This window comes from Lagopus leucura, unplaced genomic scaffold (assembly GCF_019238085.1).
Source record: "Lagopus leucura isolate 7727_CA_CO unplaced genomic scaffold, USGS_WTPT01 3-84_obj-0_obj, whole genome shotgun sequence".
NCBI lineage: Eukaryota > Metazoa > Chordata > Aves > Galliformes > Phasianidae > Lagopus > Lagopus leucura.
The window spans coordinates 1-19,221 of NW_024966827.1; the positions used below are offsets into that span (position 1 = coordinate 1).

At 50.4% G+C, this 19,221-nt stretch overlaps 1 protein-coding gene and 1 long non-coding RNA gene across 2 annotated transcripts; both read left to right on the forward strand.

Moving 5' to 3' along the window:
- The first annotated feature begins 329 nt into the window (after window positions 1-329).
- On the forward strand, window positions 330-1,740 carry LPAR5 (lysophosphatidic acid receptor 5). The gene has a single exon (XM_042893484.1). It carries the CDS (start codon window positions 444-446, stop codon window positions 1,554-1,556), a length of 1,113 nt encoding a protein of 370 aa, XP_042749418.1. The 5' UTR covers window positions 330-443; the 3' UTR covers window positions 1,557-1,740.
- Window positions 1,741-13,568: 11,828 nt separating this feature from the next.
- On the forward strand, window positions 13,569-16,344 carry LOC122192818. Its single transcript, XR_006182716.1, has 2 exons — window positions 13,569-13,650; window positions 16,144-16,344. It is a non-coding gene; the product is annotated as an uncharacterized LOC122192818 (long non-coding RNA).
- Window positions 16,345-19,221: the final 2,877 nt, after the last annotated feature.

The window sequence follows — 19,221 nt, forward strand, 5'->3', positions numbered from 1 at the left end:
CTTCCCTTCCCTTCCCTTCCCTTCCCTTCCCTTCCCTTCCCTTCCCTCCCTGCATTCCTTTGTTTTGTCCCTTGCTTGCATGCATCTGCTCACAGCACTATTTAAAACAACATGCATTTTCAGAGGCATGTGCAAGATTCTGTACAACAGAATCTGTTGTCTGTTTTCTGTATTCTTCTGCTATTTGATCACTCACTTTTCTATTCTGTATTTTTCTTAGTCTGTTTCTTTATGAGTTCTTGCAACAGAAGACAATATGGTGGGATTTTGATCTTAAAAGAGACTTCCCCTTTCAACTTAACTTTTCTTTCTGCAGATGAAGAGAACAACCTGTCTATAGCTTCCTTGAGGAATGACTTCTCTCAGTGCCTTTCTTTGGGCCTCCTTAGCTCTCCAGCTGCCTCAGCCATCGCACTGAGTTCCTCCCCTTATCCCTGTTGGGTATGTCATCTGCCAACGTGTCTCAGCCATGCAAGGATTACAGCTTCTACCACAAACTCCTCCTGCCTGGCTACATTCTGATATTCATCACAGGCTTGACGCTGAATGTGATGGCCCTGTGGATATTCATTCGCTACCTGCGCCTGAAATCAGTGGTGATGATCTACATGTTCAATCTGGCCATGAGTGACCTCACCTTCACGCTCCCCCTACCACTGCGACTCTACTACTACTTCAACCATGAGTGGCCGTTTGGCAACACCCTGTGCCAGGTCTCTGGCTCTGTCTTTCAGATCAACATGTATGGTAGCTGCATCTTCCTCATGTGCATCAACCTGGATCGCTATATTGCCATCGTGCACCCACTTCGCTGGCGGCACCTGCGGCGTCCCAAGGTGGCCAGGCTCCTTTGCCTGGTGGTCTGGGTTGTGATCCTCATGGGCTCCATCCCCACAGCCATAGTCCACAAGCAAAACCACTGTGAGTCACAGAACCAGACTACTTATCTGTGCTTTGAAAGTTTTAGTGATGACATGTGGCAGAAAAACCTCTTCCCTCTGGTTGTTCTGGCTGAAATCCTGGGTTTTCTCCTGCCTCTGAGCTCTGTGACATACTGCTCCATTCAGATCTTTCGGGAGCTCTGTCAGGCCAGACAGCCAAAGACACTGCGGCAGCAGAAGACAGTTCGTCTCCTCTTGGTCAATCTAGTCATCTTCGTCATATTTTTTGTGCCCTACAACACTACCCTGGCTGTATATGGTTTGATAAAGGCCAGGGTGATTGATGTCGAGAAGCAAATGCAGGCGTCCGTGCGTGAGGTGCTAATTGTGACAATGATGTTGGCCAGTATGAACTGCACGCTGGACCCCTTGATCTACTATTTCAGTACTGAAGGTTTCCGTAATACCTTTAAGAAACTGCGGCGGGGACAAACCTGGCACTCAGATACAGGGATGATTAGGAATCAGGTTGTGGAACAAAAGTCAACCCAAAACCATGCTGCCTCAACAGCAAAACAGTTACCATCTGAAAACTTTCACTGTCCCGGTGAATCTGTGCCAGCACTTCCTACTACAGTATTTCTGAATGGCCCTATTGAGGACTCAGAAATCTAACCACAGAAAGCTCCTAGCATTGCTGAGTTTCAGAGTGGCCCATTCAATAATTACATCAAGGCTGTGGAAAACAGCTCAGGGTTGCTTAGAAAACTGAGAGAGCGTGGCAGGCTATTTGTGGGTGAATGTGGTGATACAAAGCTGAAGAATGAAAAGTTGTTGTCAATAAACACAGATACATTGATGACATGACTCTTTTGGTACAGGAAACATAGTAGGGAACAAGTGCTTGAAACAAGCATACTGTGTCTAGGTCTATTTAGCATAGGTTCTGATGGCAAATTGATCTTGCCTGGATCTTTGATCCTCCTTTCTGCACTTCATCATGAAAAGGTTTGGGGAACAATCAGAACACAGATATGATACCCTTTGCTAACAAAGTGAAGTTAGTAGTAAATTTGAGAGAAACTCATGGGTTTTTGTTACTCCTATTGTTTTTTAACTCGGTGCTTCAATTTCAGTCATAAGTTCAGTTTAGGGCACCTAAATAAGTGTAAAATGTTCCAAAAGAGTTGAAGTTTTTATTAATTCTTGTTGGAGTCAAGGAAGCTAGCTGAGTATTTAGTGGTCTTGCAGAAAGGAGATCCCTAACTGCACAGTAAGTCACAGACCTTAGCAAAGCAGTCTTTAGTAGGTTCATCAAATGAGATGGTGTAGCTGTATGCACACACATGCAGCACAGTGACTACACATTTATCTCAAGCAAAAGAGTTTGGGGAGTGCTAGCACACTTGAGAATACAGTTAGCATTCACAACAGCCCCAGAAAAAGGAAAGTGCCAGTAGTGCCGGCATATCCAAAGAACACACTGACATTAGTGCTTTGCACTTTCTTGTCACCTGACTGCAAAGTGATTAATTTCAGGTCTGGGTGATTTCCAGTGTCAAAGACAAATGATGTCACAGACTGTGGCTGCAGTGTGAATGCCATATATTTGCCTGCACTGCTTGTACAAGCTTCTCAGCCCACACTGTATGCTAAAGCCATATAAATCTGCCTAGAAGAGAGAGACCCTGTTGTACGCCGGTCTTGACAGAACCCTGCACTACTCTCTCCTGCTTGTGACCAGGGGCTGCATTCCACCAGCACTGTAGCTGAGCCTCTGGCTTCCAACAGAGCCCAGGTCATCCCAGAGCTGGTTCTTTGCAGTATATATGAAGATGGGATTTTGTTGTTGTTGTTTTAAAGAGTTAAAGGAATGATTAGGGAAGCTGGTGAGAAATGTTGTTCAGAGTCAAGCCCATGTTCTTACACTACCTTCCGAATTAGCAGTATGATCCACGTTTCAAGTCTCTGCCTTGTGATTCCTGCGGGAAAAAAGGGTATTGATAAGCATCATGACTTTGTGTTAAAGCACACTTTAGGAGGCACAGAGTCCACTTTGCCAGTCTCCCTTGAAGATCTACCTACCCTGTTACAACTGATCCTGTAGCAGCAGATGTAGATGTTGACCCTCTCCAAGGGACACTTATGCTACAGATTGACCTGGAAGTAACATAACCTGGGCAAGTTGCCTGCACATCCCTTCTCAGCATATGCATCACCAACTGACTCTGAAATACACCTGCAGGTGAATGACATTTAATGGGATCTGAGAGATGCAGTGAGAATGGTGGAGGAGGGCTAGGGGATACTTTTGGTTTGAAAATAAGTTTGTCACGAGGATATGAGCCACATGCCACAGTGCAGCTGGAGAGGATGCACACCTGTGCACTCATATTCCAGCAGACCTAATCTGATTCATTTGTGCTGGAGCAGTATACGTCCCCCTTCCTCTCACCCACCAGCAGGAGATGGGACAGCAAGGGCTAGCTGCTCCCTAGTGAAGGCTGCCAAGAGCACAGGAGACAGGGTAAGGCCTCGTCCACTGCACCTGAGCAAGGCGATCAGGGTGGGTACGGTGACAGCAGCCAGGCTCAGCAGAGGGTACAGATTGCAGACCTTCCCTGGTGATGAGGCAGGTCCAAGGTCATCCCAAGAAGTCAGTGAGTCAGCACTGGAACCAGGCCTGGAGCAGTCACCGGGGTCAGCCTCAGGCCAGTGAGTGCAAGGCAAGCCCGCAGTGACAAGGCCATTCTTTTGCAGCACCTCCAGGCATCCTTCTGCAGCTGACATCCTCACAGAGCACTGAGCTCCCGAGAGCTGGGCTAACAGAGACTGCTCAGAGCCTGCAAGTTTGCCACATATGAATAAACTATCAGGTGCCAATGCTCTGAAGGAGGCTGCTCACCTGCCGAAGCTAAAGCATGGCCCCAGACACAGAAAGAACACGGGAAAGCATCATCTCTTGTAGCTTCATTCTGAAAATAGCTGAACTATTTTTACCTGGAACATTTTATAAATATGCCACCTCCAGCAGAGGAAATTTTAGCTCAAATATTTTGACAAAATTATGAATAACTGAAAAGCCAGTCTCTTAATGGATCTCATAAAATAATTAAGCAATAAAGAAGGCGGCTGGCCATGCCACATGCAATGGGTAAGTTTCTGAGTTTGAATATCCAAGAACTTTCCATAATTGACATAGGTAGGCAATGCTGTACCTGGCCCCAGTGTAGGCTGCATTTACATTTCAAACCATTTTCAGCACACATTAGTTTTGTTTCATTTTTGAGAATTCCAGTCCAGTTTGATTGCTTTGGATTTGTGAATGGCTATTTTTCCTGTTTGCAAGAGAGAATGGGTGCTAGACAAGTTGTCTGCTTCTGCATTGGTACCTTAGTTGGACTGAAGTTTCTATTCCATCATGAGGTGATAAGGAACAGAACATGCATGCACTGTCCCAGTGAAATAAGTCACTAGTCCTATTTGCTTTATAGCTTCTACTTCATGAGCATAAAACAAATAAATTTGAAAGACCTTGGGCATGATGGTGCCCAACTCACCTATTTAAAAATAGTTTCTGGCACAATGCTGATTGCTACAACATGGAACAACTTGAAAGCATGTGTTTAAAACAGCAGAAACAAGGAAAACACACAATACAGAGGTTTTCAAGACAGAAATGTTAAATGGGAACCTAATTTCACCAGGTCTCTTTCAAATTGTGCAAATGCCTCCCTATGTCCTACTGCAATAATTGTTGAAGAAGTATTCTTGGCAAGTATGCTACAGGGAAAAGATGCCATTCATTGCTGTCCTGCACTTTGTGTCATTTGCACATGAAACAAATGTCTTCTTATCAAGTAAGACTAGACAAGTGAAAGGTCAGAGTGATGGCAGATGAGAAGGGAATGCTTATTTCATATGAATTACAGAGATTACCTGCAGAAGAGCCTAAGTATGTTTGGATTTCAAGTCTTTTGCCTTCCAGCACAGATATGCCAGTCACTTTAGGAAGTGCTTTCTTGTTTGGACAATTTAGAAACACTTAGCATTAATTGTAATCCTAATCACATTTTATACTTTCTGCAAATCCACTGACAATCTGCATTCTGTAATTCAACTTAAAAAAAAAAGTTCCAAAAATCCCAGCACAAGCCACATTTACTCTCAAAATTGATCTTGTTATTACTGGTGCTCTTTGCAGCACATCCTGGCTGTGCACCTCCCACCACTTGGTGTCTCCCACCAGCAAAATATCTATGTTGCATTACAAATGCCCTTAGCAACTTGAAAGCTTATGTGCTTTCCTCAACACCTCCTTCTGTGGGAGTTGAAGCACATGTCCTCCAGATGCCCTCCAGAGGTCCCTCCAACCTGACTCCTGTTGTGATCTCCTGTTCTTGTGTTGTAGATGCTAATCAGGAATCACAAGCACAGGGAAGTGTTAGAAAGAAGACAGAAACCTACACCCCACCAACAAACCCTATGAAAATCTGGTTGAAGGCTGCACAATACAGGGATAAGTGCTGCTATCTGGTGTTTCTTCCGCATCACTTGCTTGTACAGTTGCTCCTGGTTGCTCACCTTGCAGACACCTGACCGCATTCCAGCTGCAGCCATGGCCCTCAATTCTGCAGCTGAGAGCAGTCACTCAAAGCTCTGTATTTAAATCCCTTATATTCTGCAGTGCTGACAGGGACTCAACAGAGACCAGGAAACTACTGTGCTGATGCTGCAGAACATCCTGCTGACCGAAACCAACTCAGGCTTTCTTTGCATTTCCCCACGTTTTCTTATCATCCACTGCCTCTGCTCTCACACTGCAAGAGATCTTTGAGCACGGATCACTGTTTGTTTGCCTCACATAGCATTTTGCCCAGTGGGAGAGTGAGTTCTATAGACTTCTCGACAAGGTAAGAATAAAAAGAACAGTATAACCAGAAAACTTGCTATGCTGGAATTGCTATGCTAAAGCTAAACATGTCTTTCTGTGCTTTAACCTATTTAACTCTGCTAGTGACAAGGGGACAGGGAGGTAATTACACCCTCCTGCCCTCAAATGCCGGCTGTCACTTTCCACATCAGCCTCTGAAATACAAGGGAAGAGAAAGCATTCTCCTCCAGGGGGCCAAGGGTGGAGAGGAAGGTTCAAACTTTCCACCACAAAGTGAGGATGAAAGACTTTTTCTGACACTGGAGGTTTAAAAAAAAAAAAAAGAAACAGAGAGAGAGAAGATAAAAATGCAAAGCAAAGAAATAAAGGCATCAGTGAGCTATAAAGCTACAAAGCAGTCAGTCACTTTATCAGGGATGGACACAGATGACAGGACTAAGCACCGGGAACAGCGTGACACCAGAACAGCCTGTCCCAGCGTCAGGCCGACAACTGCAGGGTCCCAGCCTCCTCTTTACCCTCTCAGGAGTCTGGGAGTGCCGCGTGGGTAAAACACGCTGAAACCAGCATAGCCAAGGCTCTTTGACAAGGGGGCGGGACTTGCAACAGAATTAACGATTGGTGATAAGAAACTTAATCTTGGCCAACAGCATCCAACAGGCTGCTCAGGGCCCCATCCAACACGGCTTTGAATACATGCAGGGATGGGGCACCCACAGCTTTTTCGGGCAGCCTGTGCCAGTGCCTCACCGCCCTCTGAGGAAAGGTTTTGTGTCTGGGTGGGGTTTCTCCTTTTCTTACAAATCCGACTCGCATCCATACGGCCGCCTGCACGCGCGGCTCCGGGCCGCCCGACGGCCGCAGGGCCCGGCCCAGCTCCGGTGCGCTGCGCTGCGCGCGTTCTCTCCGTGGCCAACAGCGACCCCTGGCGGCGGCGGCACACGGCGCTCGAGGCTGCGGAGCGAGGCTCGGTTCCCCGGGGCCGGGCCGCAGGCAGCGGTGCTCGTCGTGTGTCGCGGTACGGCGTTGTGTTCGCGTCCTCCTCCTCGTGAGCCCTCCTCGAAGACAAGCCAATAAAAATGGTAATAACGGGGAAGAAGCTGTGAAAGAAAGGAAGGAAAGGTGTGAGCGCCTCTATCCCAGGAGTGGAAGGGGAGAAGAGGAGCTCCTTTTGTTGTTGGCACCCCAGTAAAAGAGGAAGAACACAAAAACAACGTCTTTGCAAAGTAATCTCGTCCATCACATAGACCGTGCACGTCTTCCATGGGGCTTTACCAATCCCAGCCCCACCAATGCTGGATTCACACCTATAGGGAGTGCTGTTCTCAAGGGAAACGCGCACCTAGAAGATGTCCAAGCACTGTTTTGGGTCAGGAAAGCCACAGTTGGTTTTCTCCCATGGACTCCTTAGGCAGAGGTGTCATGGTTGTCCTTGGTTACGCAGTGACAGGTTGTTCTCTTCACCATGTCCCTCTTTGTTCCCCCCGGCAGGAAGAACACTGCTTGCAGAAAGGAAAAACAACAAAGAATTTGCTATTTGATTCTTTTCTTTTTTCACACGCAGTGTCCAAATCTACTGGCTCTTTTATTGCACATATCCAAGCTTCACTCTGCAAATAGAGCTACTGATCTCCCCATGCTTTTCTGTAGTTTATTATGACTGCAGCCTTCATGCATTTGAACTCAGACAGTCCACCAGAGGCCTATAAGCTGATGTGGTATTATTACTGTTTTATAAGCAGGAAGCTTGGTAGCCAAAATGCATGTTCTGAAATACCTCAGATGCCCCTTGTAAGAGTGATATACAGCACATATACATCTGTACAGCTCCTACAGATTCCAGCAACAAATACAGGACACAAGCCATGCAGTAAACCAAACTCCAAGCCTTCAAGTGGAGAGCTGCTATCAGAAGGGTCAGGAGAGCGGTGGCTCTCAGGAATACGGCTCTGCCAACCTGCTGGTGCTGCTGTCACCTGGGGCTCCTTGGCAGTGGCAGGGGCTGCTGGGGTGGTGGCAAGGAGGTCACAAACATCATGGTGGGAGGGGATGAATTCTTCAAATGTTTCTGTATCAAAGTGCAAAATCTGGATAATGAGCAAGGGGAGTGAGGCGTCCTCATTGATGAGCATCCATTTAATATAATTAACATGACAAAAAAACACAATTTTTGGACAATTTGCATTATTGCAATCCTAGAGTCTCTGGTTACAGCCTGTGCAGAAGGAACAGAGGTGTATAAAAAAAGTTTCAGAGAAGCATGCTGCAGTGTGTGGGGCAGTGGACATACAGCTGTGTGTAGGGCTGCTGTACAGCTGTTGAGCGCAGGGAGCTGCTGTGGTAGCTGGTTAGGTGAAGTTTGTCAGCTTGCTGAACTTGTAATCCATGCAAAAGCAATATTTTGAATGTAGAAGCATGAGAGGAAAAAGGCATGACGGGTGCCTCTGTCTCATGCTGCATTTTGTACCTTCTGAGGTTGGGAAAAAGCTGGGTGAGACACCATGGCTTACAAGGAAGAATTAGATATGAAGCAACAGGAAAATTCTATGGCTACTTCATTTACAATTGGCTTTTATTGACTTCAGCTGTTTCAGAGTAACTGCCAGCAGCAATATATCCTCGATCTGATTAGTAGATCATTGTCACCAGGACTCTTCAAAAGGAAATGGATGGATTCCTTTGTGTAATCTTGAGTCACTTCTGAAGCTTGGGAGGGCCTCATCATACATACAGTTCTCTGTTTTGCTCTCTTCAAACCCACTCTTGAGCTACTTGCTTCCCTCCATATTGTCCTTGCTCTTGTCATTGTCTATACATGCAGTCTGAAAGTACTGAGAAGTTTTTTTTTCCAAAAACCAAAGGCGATTTTTGCCAGGAACATAAATTGGCTTCCCAGGAACACAAACACATGGGGTGAAGCTGGTGGTACTCTTCTTTTTCATGTCTCACTCTGTCCTTGGATTGAGTTCTGCAGTTCTCCATAGGGGGTAGCCTTCACACATTTAAAATTAAAAAAAAAAAATTAGTTTCCTTCTGGCTTGGATTTAGCATGGAGATGGTTTTAGTGGTCTTGAGAAACAACTTCCTCAGAGCTGACAGCTGGATCTCGCTGAGCTTTGTGCTGCTTTACTGCCTGCAGGGCCAAGCAGGGTGGTGGGTGGGGACCTCAGAATTTTTGCTTGTGGCTCAGTGTTGTGCAGGGGACTTGTCTTGGTTAGTGTTGTGAATTGGCAATTTTGTCTGTGAGCATGCAGACCCCGGGAAAAAAAAAATAGTCTGAAACAGGCAGGCAAAAGCTCTGTGAACTGCTTGAGAAGATGCTTGTGCTCCTCACTAGAGGAGTGTTTTGAGATGGTAACAGAAGTGACCCTAGCAAGAACATAGTGTCTTCAAAGTGCTGTTTCCATGCTTTGATGCTAGGCAAAATGTCCAAAATGATGTTTTGCTTTGTTTCCTTGGATTCATGCCACAGCAATGGATGCTTTTGGAATTTGAAATAGGGCCTTTGGTTATGGCTGAACCTGCTTATAGCTGAACCATGGAGCTTACAGCTTCACCATCCAGAAAAGCTCACAAGCACCTATTGCTGCTCCCTGGCCTGAACCAAACCTGCATCAAATCCACCCCATGTTCCTTCCCCAGATAACACAAAGCGTGGTTCCAAGGCTACCATTTTGAAGAGACAGATGGCCAAGGAAGGCTAGCATCTTTCTACACCCTGTTAGAATCATAGAATTATGAAACTAAACAATATCTCACGTTGGAATTAATCCAAAAGAATTCTCAGGTCCAATCCAACTCCACACAACACCACTCAAACGTCAAAGCTTATATCTCTGAGAGTGTTGTTCAAACGGTGTTGCTTCCATGGCTTCTCCATGAAAAGAGAGGAGAAGGGAAAGGGGAAGGGGAGGATAGGGGAGCAGAAGGGGGGAAAAGGGAGTAGGAAGGGGAAGAAGAGGAGAGCAGAGGAGGGGAGGGGAGGGGAGAGGCTCAGAAAAAGTGGGAGACTACAGAAAATGAGATTTCACTAGGGTCTACATGGAACTACTGCAGGACAAACTGGAAAAATTGCTAGTAAAGTGCATTGCCCTTGCTCTGGCTGGCTGGTGGAGTTTATTTGGCTGTTGAAGGGAGGATTCGTTTAAAGAAGACTTGAAGATTGATTTCAACATCTGACATCGTTCCTATGTGCAGCTTCTGGGGATTTCCTAATGCCATCTTTGATTCTACTTCGTCTGGGTGACTGCATCTGTCAGCCAACATACCAGGTGTTGTAGGGAGAGAGCGTGCCAGGGATTGGCACACCTGGTAGAGCTCAGCCTCCCTCAGCTTTTCCCACTTTGTCCTCCATGGATTGCAGTATTATAGGAGGGTGGGCAAGGGAGAAGAACCAGGGACTGTATCAGGTTTCAGATGGACCTCCTCCAGTTCTGGCACCCCAGGCACTGCCTCCCTAGCAGTTCTGGTGAACGTCCTACAATCTAGGCAGCAGGTGAGCTGGTACGGAACTGTCACAGGAAGTCATGCCACAGTCAGCTTGCAGGTGTGTAAGGATTGCAGCAATGGGCTCATTGGAATCTGTAACAAACAGCGACACAGATATTTTGTTTGTTAAATTTCTTTATCACAGATTACTAAAAATTACTACTATTGAAACAAGCAAGTACTACAAGTTACAAAAATTACCAACAGTAAAGCAACTATACTTACAACTTACATTCATGTCTGTATAAATCTATCTAGTCTTTATACTTACATATGAGCCTGCAGTCAGACAGGTGTTGTTGGTGAGGGTCTGCGCTGTACAGATCTTGAGTGCAAAAGTCCCTGCAGAGGAAGCTCTGAGTGAGGCTCCATTTTGTGTAGAAAGCAAGTTTTTCTGTGTGTGTGAAGGACGTAAGGGGGCACAGGACAACGCCACCTGGAACAGCTAGCAGATGCTGCCGGTTTCTGTTTTTACCTGGAACAGCCAATAGATGATGCTGTTTTTCATTTTCTTAGGCTAGCTTTTACTTTCCCAGACTGTTTTTCTATTTTTCAAGATAGACTGTTTTTCTATTTCTCATGTATGTTTCCTACTTTATCAGGCTGTTTTTCATCTTTCCAGACTACTTCTCCACGTTTCCAGATAAGTTTGTTGTCACCTTTTATTTTTGTTTTGTTTTGTGGATGAGTTTTGTTAGGGCTTTTTTGTTTGGCTGTGGTGGGCTTTTTTTTTTTTTTTTTTTTTTAACTTATCTAGGGTATGTCAGCATGTGTCAGTACTGGCTGCACTTCAGGAATGACCACTGTGATTCCCAAGGGTGCTCCTGACTCCTAGACCAGCAGTTTCCATCTTAACAGACATTCACTTCTGTGTGTTTTCCCATTATACCCAAGTCACTTTTATGGCTGCTCCCATCGAGTGGGCAGAGCATGAAGGAATTAGGAAGAGATGCAGCACAGACCCCAGGAGTCTTTGCACAGTCTTTTTTGCACAGAAGGCACTCTTTTTGGTCTCTCTTCCCCATCCTCCCCTCTGCATTGTCACTCTACTCCCCCCAAAAAAGGGATCTGTAGGATCTGATAACCAAAGCCTTTAAAACAGATGATTCTTGATCTATTTGGTTCAGTTTCTCTGTGACATCACCAAGGAGCCTAGGAACTGGATGAGAACACGGACGCAGGAAGGGATGATCTCTTGCCCACAAGATGGATCCTTAAAGATCATCTGGTTCCAGACCTCTTCCTAAGCCCTATGCCATCATGGAGCTCCTTGACCTCATCCCTTCTTCATGCTTCACATCTCAGACTTGCCGTCCCCTCATACTGCCTACTCCAGCTTCCATTAAATTTGGTGAGTTCTGACACCAATGCATCAGATGCCTGCTCACAGAGTGTAATCAGGGTGACAACCCATGAAGCGGTGTGGCCGGGTGCCTGACACATTGTACCCAGTGACAGCATGGAGCTGCTGAGCTGTGGCTGCTGCCCCACGGAGGCAGCACTCCTGCTTCCCAGGAGCAGAAGAGAGCAGAGAGCAGTCCTGGCAGGACACGTAGTCGGGGCCCTGGGTCTGGGCCTCTTCCCTTGCTCAGCCCTGCTGCATTTCTCATGCTGCAGGGTGCTGGGCTCTGCATGGAACAGAAGCACAGCACATGCGCCTGCACGCATGAACATAGAAGCTGCTGCTGCTGTTGCTGCTGCTGCTGCAGGTCAGCAGTGGGCAGCCAGGGGACAGGAATGCCTGAATAGCAGCAGGCTTTGGCTAAGCAATTGTGTGCTCAGACCACAGATCTAAGCAATTAATCCAGGCGTGGAAGAGAGCAAGTTCCTCCTCTGCATTGGGTGTTCACAGTAATTCACTAATAGATGTAACATTGATTAGCTGCATCACAGGCAATGGTTCAAAAATGTACTGTGCAAACCCAACCTGTGTTCACTCAGTTTGACATAACCCCCTTTGGCAAAGACTTTGACAAAGCGGAGGCAGCCCTCCGCTGGCTGCATCCACTGCAGCACTACACTGCCCTGCAGACACCTCCTGCCAGTGTAGATCTGCCATGACTGGCTGTGCAAAACACAGAGCTGGGGGGCACAGCTACCACACAAAGGGCCTCACAGGGCCTTGCAATATGGACACTGTGGGACCCAGCGCTGGTGCTATGCTCATGGCAGGGCTTGGCCCACCTGGATGAAGCACGGATGAGGCCACTGCAGAATGGGGCGGTGGTAGCGGCCTTCTGGTGAGGAAACCAAAGAATCACAAATTGGTTGGGTTGGAAGGGACCTCAAAACACATACAGTTCCAACCCCCTGCCGTGGGCAGGGCTGCCACCTACCACATCAGGCTGCCCACAGCCCCACACAGCCCGGCCTCGACCATCCCCAGGGATGGGGCCTCCACAGCTTCCTTGTTCCAGTGTCTCACCACACTCTGAGCGAAGAGCTTCCCATTAACACCTAAGCTAAATCTCCTTTCTTTTAGTCTAAAGACATTCCCCCTTTGTCCTGCCACTGTTAGGCCGTGGAAAGTCAGTCTCCCTCCTGTTTAAAAGCCCCTCCAAGTTCTGAAGGCCACAGTGAGGCAGGCTCCTGGAGCCCTCACCTCTCTAGGCTGAACAATCTCAGCTCCCTCAGCCTTCCTGAACAGGCAGCGAGCACAGCCCGAACAGCCACTGAGGAGCTGACGGCATGACCATGAGCCGATAACAAGCACTCAACACAACAGAAGCACAGCAATGAGCCTGGAAGCCAACCCCAAAGATGGTGATAATCACATTCTGAAAAAAAACTCATCCGTGTGAGCAGAGGGTAGCTCAGAAGTTATCTCTGGCAGCAGGCGCACAACGGCACGGGCATGAGCAGGCCGACTGCTGCCAGCACAGCTCCCACAAGCCCACCACAGAGCCAAAATGGTGGCAGGGCAGCGGGATGGGGCTCAGCGGAGGCTCCAACCGGGCCAGGTGCAAGGGAATGGCACTGCTCTGGCACTGTGCTTTTCTGTGGCTGGGTGGAAGAGGCCACGGGCTGGGTGGGTTTGCAGGGAGGGCCCCGCACTGAGGGCCTGGCAAGCAGGCTCTGTAGTTGCCAGAGGCGGCCAGGGGGGCTCTGGCCAAAAGCAGCCCGGCAAGGACAGGGCTGGGCCGGCTCGGAAGGCAGCGGCAGGGTGAGGGAACTAGGCCGGGCCGGGCCGAGCCGAGCCGAGCGAGGTCACGCTCCTACCGCGGCTATTATGGGATGGCGAGGCCCGGGGGAAGGGGGGGGGAAGTGGGGGAGGGGAGGGCAGGCAGTGGGTATTATGGGATGGTGAGGCCTTCTGCGGCGGGGGAGGGAAGAGAGAGCCGCGACTATTATGGGATGGCGAGGCCTTCCGCCACCGGAGGGGGGCAGGTGGGTGGCAGGAGTATTATGGGATGGCAAGCCCTTCTGCGGCGGGGGGGGGGGGGGGGGGGGGTAATATTATGGGATAGGGGTGCCCCACGAGGCGGCGGCAGCGAGGGGGGGGTTGGAAGTGGGGGTGGAAGGATGTGGCTATTATGGGATGGCAGGGCCCTTTGCAGCCAGAGCGAGTGGAGTATTATGGGGTGGCACAATTCCCAGCGCGTGTGCCCGGGCGGCTATTATGGGATGGAGCTGTACCTACTGCCTCACTGCGAAATATTATGGGATGCGGCGGGCAGGGGGAGGGGAGTGCTATTATGGGATGCCGGCGCAGCACGGGGCGGGGAGGGGGGCCGCAGCTCCTGCCGCCGTGCCTGAGGGTTCGCAGGGTACCCCCGGTTCCCGCCGGCCGCCGTCCCGTCCCACCGCGGGGCCCCTTGCCCCCTCCTCGGCCCCCCAGCAGTTCCCAGCCCGTAGCGCCGGCGGGGTATTATGGGATGGCCGCTCCCCCCGTGCGGGGGTGCGGGCGTGGGGGGGCGGTTGCCATGGAGCATTTCCCGTAGGTGGCTATTATGGGATGGACTCGTCTTTGTGGACTATTATGGGATGTGTCCGTTGCCGCAGGGTGGGGCTGCCCAGGAGGGCTGCGGGGGGCGCGAGGCGCTGCCCGGCGAGGACGGACCCCGGCCGGGAACGTGGGCACCGCATCGGGGCAGCCGTCTGGCAGCCCGCCTGCAGGGGCGCCTTGTGCCTCTTGCAGCTGGGAAGGGTGAGAAGGAGGAGGCAGCCCTGCACGGTGATGGAACGTCGTGCGAAATGAGAGAGGCGCTTAAGCGCCGATCCCAGTATATCTGTCTTAAAGCAAAGAACTCACAGTCCGTGCGTCACAGAGCTAGGAGCCGGCAACTTTGCAAGCGAGCCGTGCTTGCTCGTGCTGCAGGGCAGGACCCTCCGTGGGCAGCTTGCCTTGGAGCACGACTCGGCCGTGGTCGTGGCTGTCGCTGCCTGCCACGGGACGGGAGCGGTCCTCTCCTGGCACTCTGTGGCTGTGCAGAGCTCTGGCTGCCTTTGAGCTGAACGTGGTTCGCAGCATCACTCAGCGGCTCGGTGTCGATGAGAATTACAGGGAAATGTAATGCCTCTCCCCACCATCGGGGTTTGAGTCTCTCACATCCTTCCCTCAAACCAGCCCGAGCCTACTGGCTCTGCTTGCTGGCAGTGGGGCTTGCACCGAGTCCTGTGGGTGTGCAGCCTCCAGGCTCACCTGCGTTGCTCCCAGCTGCACGGAGCTGGGTTTTGACAGCACGTGCAAACTTTCATACAGGACACAAAAACGTGTATCTCAGAACTGCAGTCCGGGCAGCTCTGAGCAGCAGGCCGGTGCTGCAGTCCCACTGAGACCGTCCTTGCATGTTCTGACAGTGGATCCTACACTTTGCTTCAGGAAGAGCTGAGTGGGGCCTTGATGTAAGGCGTTTTAGGGAAATGGGCACGTAAGACTGATATTAATAAGCAGCTTTGGGTCTTGCTTCCAGTTTTCATTATTCACTGCATACACAATAAGTTAAAAGATGAGTAGTGTTGCAAAGTCATATTTTTACAATTGCGAAACATTTATTTTTTCCATCTTACTTAGTGCTTCTGACTTCAGAAAATAAAGAGTGAAAATAAACATGGAAAATTCAAATCTGAATATCAACAGAGTAACTGAAAAGAGAGTTGTGATGGAAAATACTGAGCAACCCTCACTATAGGTGTCAGCACCAAGTATATCCGCAGTGTTTGTTATAGTGAGCAGGCAAGCACGGTGTGCAGAGATAGAGATCAGCACTTTGGATTTACGGGGTGCTGAGCAGTATCCCCTCCTCTGTCCCTCTGCCCCCCGCCTCATATCTCGCCATGAGCACTGCTCCATGCAGCATGAGCACTGCTCCATGCAGCATGTGTACTCCCCTGGCATGGTGTGCTGGCTGCAGGGCCGTGCCACACACCCTGCCCCCTCCTCCTTCTGGCAGCAGTACTCAGGAGCAGTGCAGAGTGACGTCTGAACGGCTGTTCTCCCAGCAGCAGAATACACGCAGCGTCATGCTGGTTTGCAAGCAGTCCTCGGTGAGGTGGCCATTAGTGAGACAGGGTCCTCCAGTGACACTGGTGTGTTGTTCTCAAAAAAGAAACACAAGTGGGCTATTCGATCTATCTTGTGTTGATGCATGTTACCAAATTTTCTGTGTGCAAGTGTGTCTCTGCCTCTCATTCCAACAGCATATGCTTTTGCAGGAGCAGCCCCTTGGGTATGGCAGGGGGAGTGGTTGCTGCTTCTCCACAAGAAGAGGAGACAATGTCCTTTACTTCCATTTCTGACACCAAAGCTACTTCTATTGTGTTCAACAAATAAGTTCATGCTTCTTTTTTTAAAACAAACAAACAAACAAATTGATGGGGGGGAAGAGGGGGAACAAAGGGGAAAGCAGCAATGAAAATAGATAATTTCAATTGCATTAGCTTGCCATGGAGACTACAGAAATCTGGAAGAGAGAAGAGCTCTGCAGTGTTGGAGAAGGCTTGAGGAACTCAGGATAATTCCTTTGGCCAATGTTGAGGACACCAGGTTGTATGAAGAGACAGACTTTGGGATAATAACTGAATACTGAGTGAAAAGTTGAGTTGGTTTCTTACCAATTTCAAAGTAAAAGTTGAACCTGAGACTTTGACACCCTCCCCTCTCAGGATGATCTGGGGTAAAATTCTCTGATCACCCAAGAAAAACAAAGGTAAGACTTCTCGAAAGCCCTGAGATGCTCAGGGTTGTGGGCAGAGACTGCAAGGCCTTGGCTCGGAGTTACAGCATCAGCAGTCTGACAGGGAGAACCTGCATGGCTGCAGAACAGAGAGCTCACTGTCAGTGAGTTCACATTGATGCAGACCTGCATGGAACAGGTAAGGAAGGAAGGGAAATGCACCTGCTGCAATTCAGGAACAGCATCACATTTATGGAATCATCAGATGATACTGGTTTTACAAAGATCCTGATAGATAATGTTGTTGGTTGGTTGTATTTAAGCTGACTAGGAAAGTGAATGTTACAGGTTAGAGCAACTCTCAGAGGACCAGGACAAGTGGATTAATTTCCCAGGACCCACTGAAGCAGTGATGAGATGGCCTGGCAGCATTCAGCGCTTGAAACTATTAACATTTGTGCTTTGTTTACTGGGCGCGAGAGACACAGCAAACAGCCAGCAGCCAACAAACTGACCTCCACAAGTGCACTGTTGCACCACTAGCAAGCTGTTGTCATGGTGCCTGATTTGTGCCCTGCACAGGAGAGCAGGCCTGGGGTGCCCTCTCCTCTCTACTTGCCTCAGTGAGTGGCTCTGAAGGGCTGCTGGTGCTCATAGCAGTGAGGCACCCTGCAAGGACCATAGTGCAATGTGCTTAAATCTGAGCGTAACCTGGAGGGAGATGTCTGTGCAGTCCGGCAAGACTGTGGGCTAATAAAAGTTGGTCCTAGGGGCTGAGCAAGAGGGTGCCCTTGGGAGCTGGGCTGGGCTGGGCTGGTGTGTCCTGTGGTGCCTTTGGGTTCCCTGGCCTAGTGAAGGGGCATTCAGGACAGTTCAGTGTACACAGGACCAGCAGCAAGGTGAGTTCCAGTAGTAGGAATCCTATGATAACTGTTTCTCATGAAGTACTACAAGCTCCCTAGGGTGGGGCCAGCTGGGTGCAGCCTGCAGCTAACCTGTGGGGCTGCGTGTTCAGGAGACTGATTTTTTAAAAGTTCAATTTAGATGGCCCTCACAGGCACTAAAATCGCCTCAGTCGTAGTGACTCATCCCCTGCATGGGATTCTTAGAGTGAAAATGAAGATTTTTGCTGACTGAGAACTTTGGACTATGAAGAGAAATGAACAGATGCGGCAGGGAGCAGCAGAGACTCCAGCACAGGGGTTGGTGAGAAGGTGCATGCCTGAAGCTGGGGAGCACACGGTGACAGCAGCTCTCAGAGCCACAGCTGCACTAGCACAGGTTCCATTGTGTGCATGTACAGCTCGCCCAAGTTGCTCCTGTGCAGGGGCACACCAGCAGTGTGGCTCTTAGCAGCACCACATCCCAGGAGGGGTGGCCCACGGGTGTGGTCTGCTGAGTATGGGAACTAGCATAGCAGCCCACGCAGCTGTGTCTCACGGGATTGCGACTGTCAGTGCACAGAATGGAGAGAGGAGTTCTGGAGGGGTCTGTGTGAGCCTGGTGGGAGAGCTCCCAGCCCGTGCACCACTGCATCACAGTGTTCTGTTGTACCTACCTGTGCACAGGAGAGCCGGTGCGCACAGCACAGCACGGCCCTTTCCTGTTGCCTGTCCTCCACGGGGCTGAGAGAACCAGCAACATCACCGCAGTGAGGGGACAAACGCCAGGGCAGCACATGTGTAAGGCAGGAGGTCAGAGGGCTCTGTAGGCAGGGTTCTATAGCAGGGCTCTATAAGCACACGAAGGAAGACAATGCGGTTGGGCTCCACAATGCCCAGCCCATCTGTGCTAGCAGAGCAGGGTTGTGTATGGAGGAAAGGTTGTTGTGGGGCTGCTGTGTGCATGGGCAGCGCGGGATGCTGCAGCGGTGCTCCAGGGGAGGAGCCAGCAGTCACTGACAGCCATTGTGCTTATGGGGTGAGGTGGGCAAGGCTGGGTACCTGGGGAGGTAACAGAGGTGCCTTGGGGCAAGCAGTGCCACAGCTGACCTTTAATGGCACAGCAACGTGTGTGCAATTAGGATCTGCTTGTGCACATGGGCTGCCGGTGTCCATGTGAAGTGATGGTGTCAGGTGGAGAGAAGCAGCAGGGTGTAGAGCAGGGATGGCCCCACATTCTTTTAGGATAGGGAGAGCTTTATGGCTGGGCACCAGTGCTAGCACGTTGCGTGCCTCGCATTACAGCCCAACATACGGTCAAGCAGTGGCAGAGGCCACCGTGAGACCCAGAGACGCTCTCTGCAGCAGCTGGTGGCTGTGTCACCCAGAGGACCGTGCCCTGCGTGAGACAGGCGTCGAGGCTCGGCCACCTGAGATGGGAGGGCGGGCGGACCGGGGTGGGCCGCGGACCTGCGGTACCCGCGAGAGCAGGGCGGTGCCGCCGGTCTCCGTGTGCACGGTCCCGAGGGCCCGTCCCGCGGCGGGCGGGGCGGCGGCGGAGCCCCGCGGAGGGCGGCCGCGGGTATTATGGGATGGCAGGCTGGCCGGTGGCTCCCGGCGACTATTATGGGATGCTTGCCCGCGCAGGGGGAGGGGATAACTATTATGGGATGTGTGCCCGGGGTGTGACTATTATGGGATGTTGAGGGGATCGGCGGCGTAAACCCCCGGGAGATGCCCGCGGCGGGAGGGGCGCGTGCGAGGGAGGGCCGCGCGGCGGGGGGCGCCCAGGTCCAGGGGGGCGCTCCGCCGGGAGGTCCGGTGCGGGTATTAGGGGATGCCGAAGCGAGGGGTTAGAGGTGGGGACTATTATGGGATGTTCCCGGTGGGGGGGAGGGGAGGACCGGAGGCGGGGGGGGGACGAGTATTATGGGATGCTGGGCCGGGCGGCGAGTGGGAAG

What these genes read in the sequence shown, in the direction of transcription:
- LPAR5 (XM_042893484.1), top strand. Translation starts at nt 444, where the DNA reads ATGTCATCTGCCAACGTGTCTCAGCCATGCAAGGATTACAGCTTCTAC.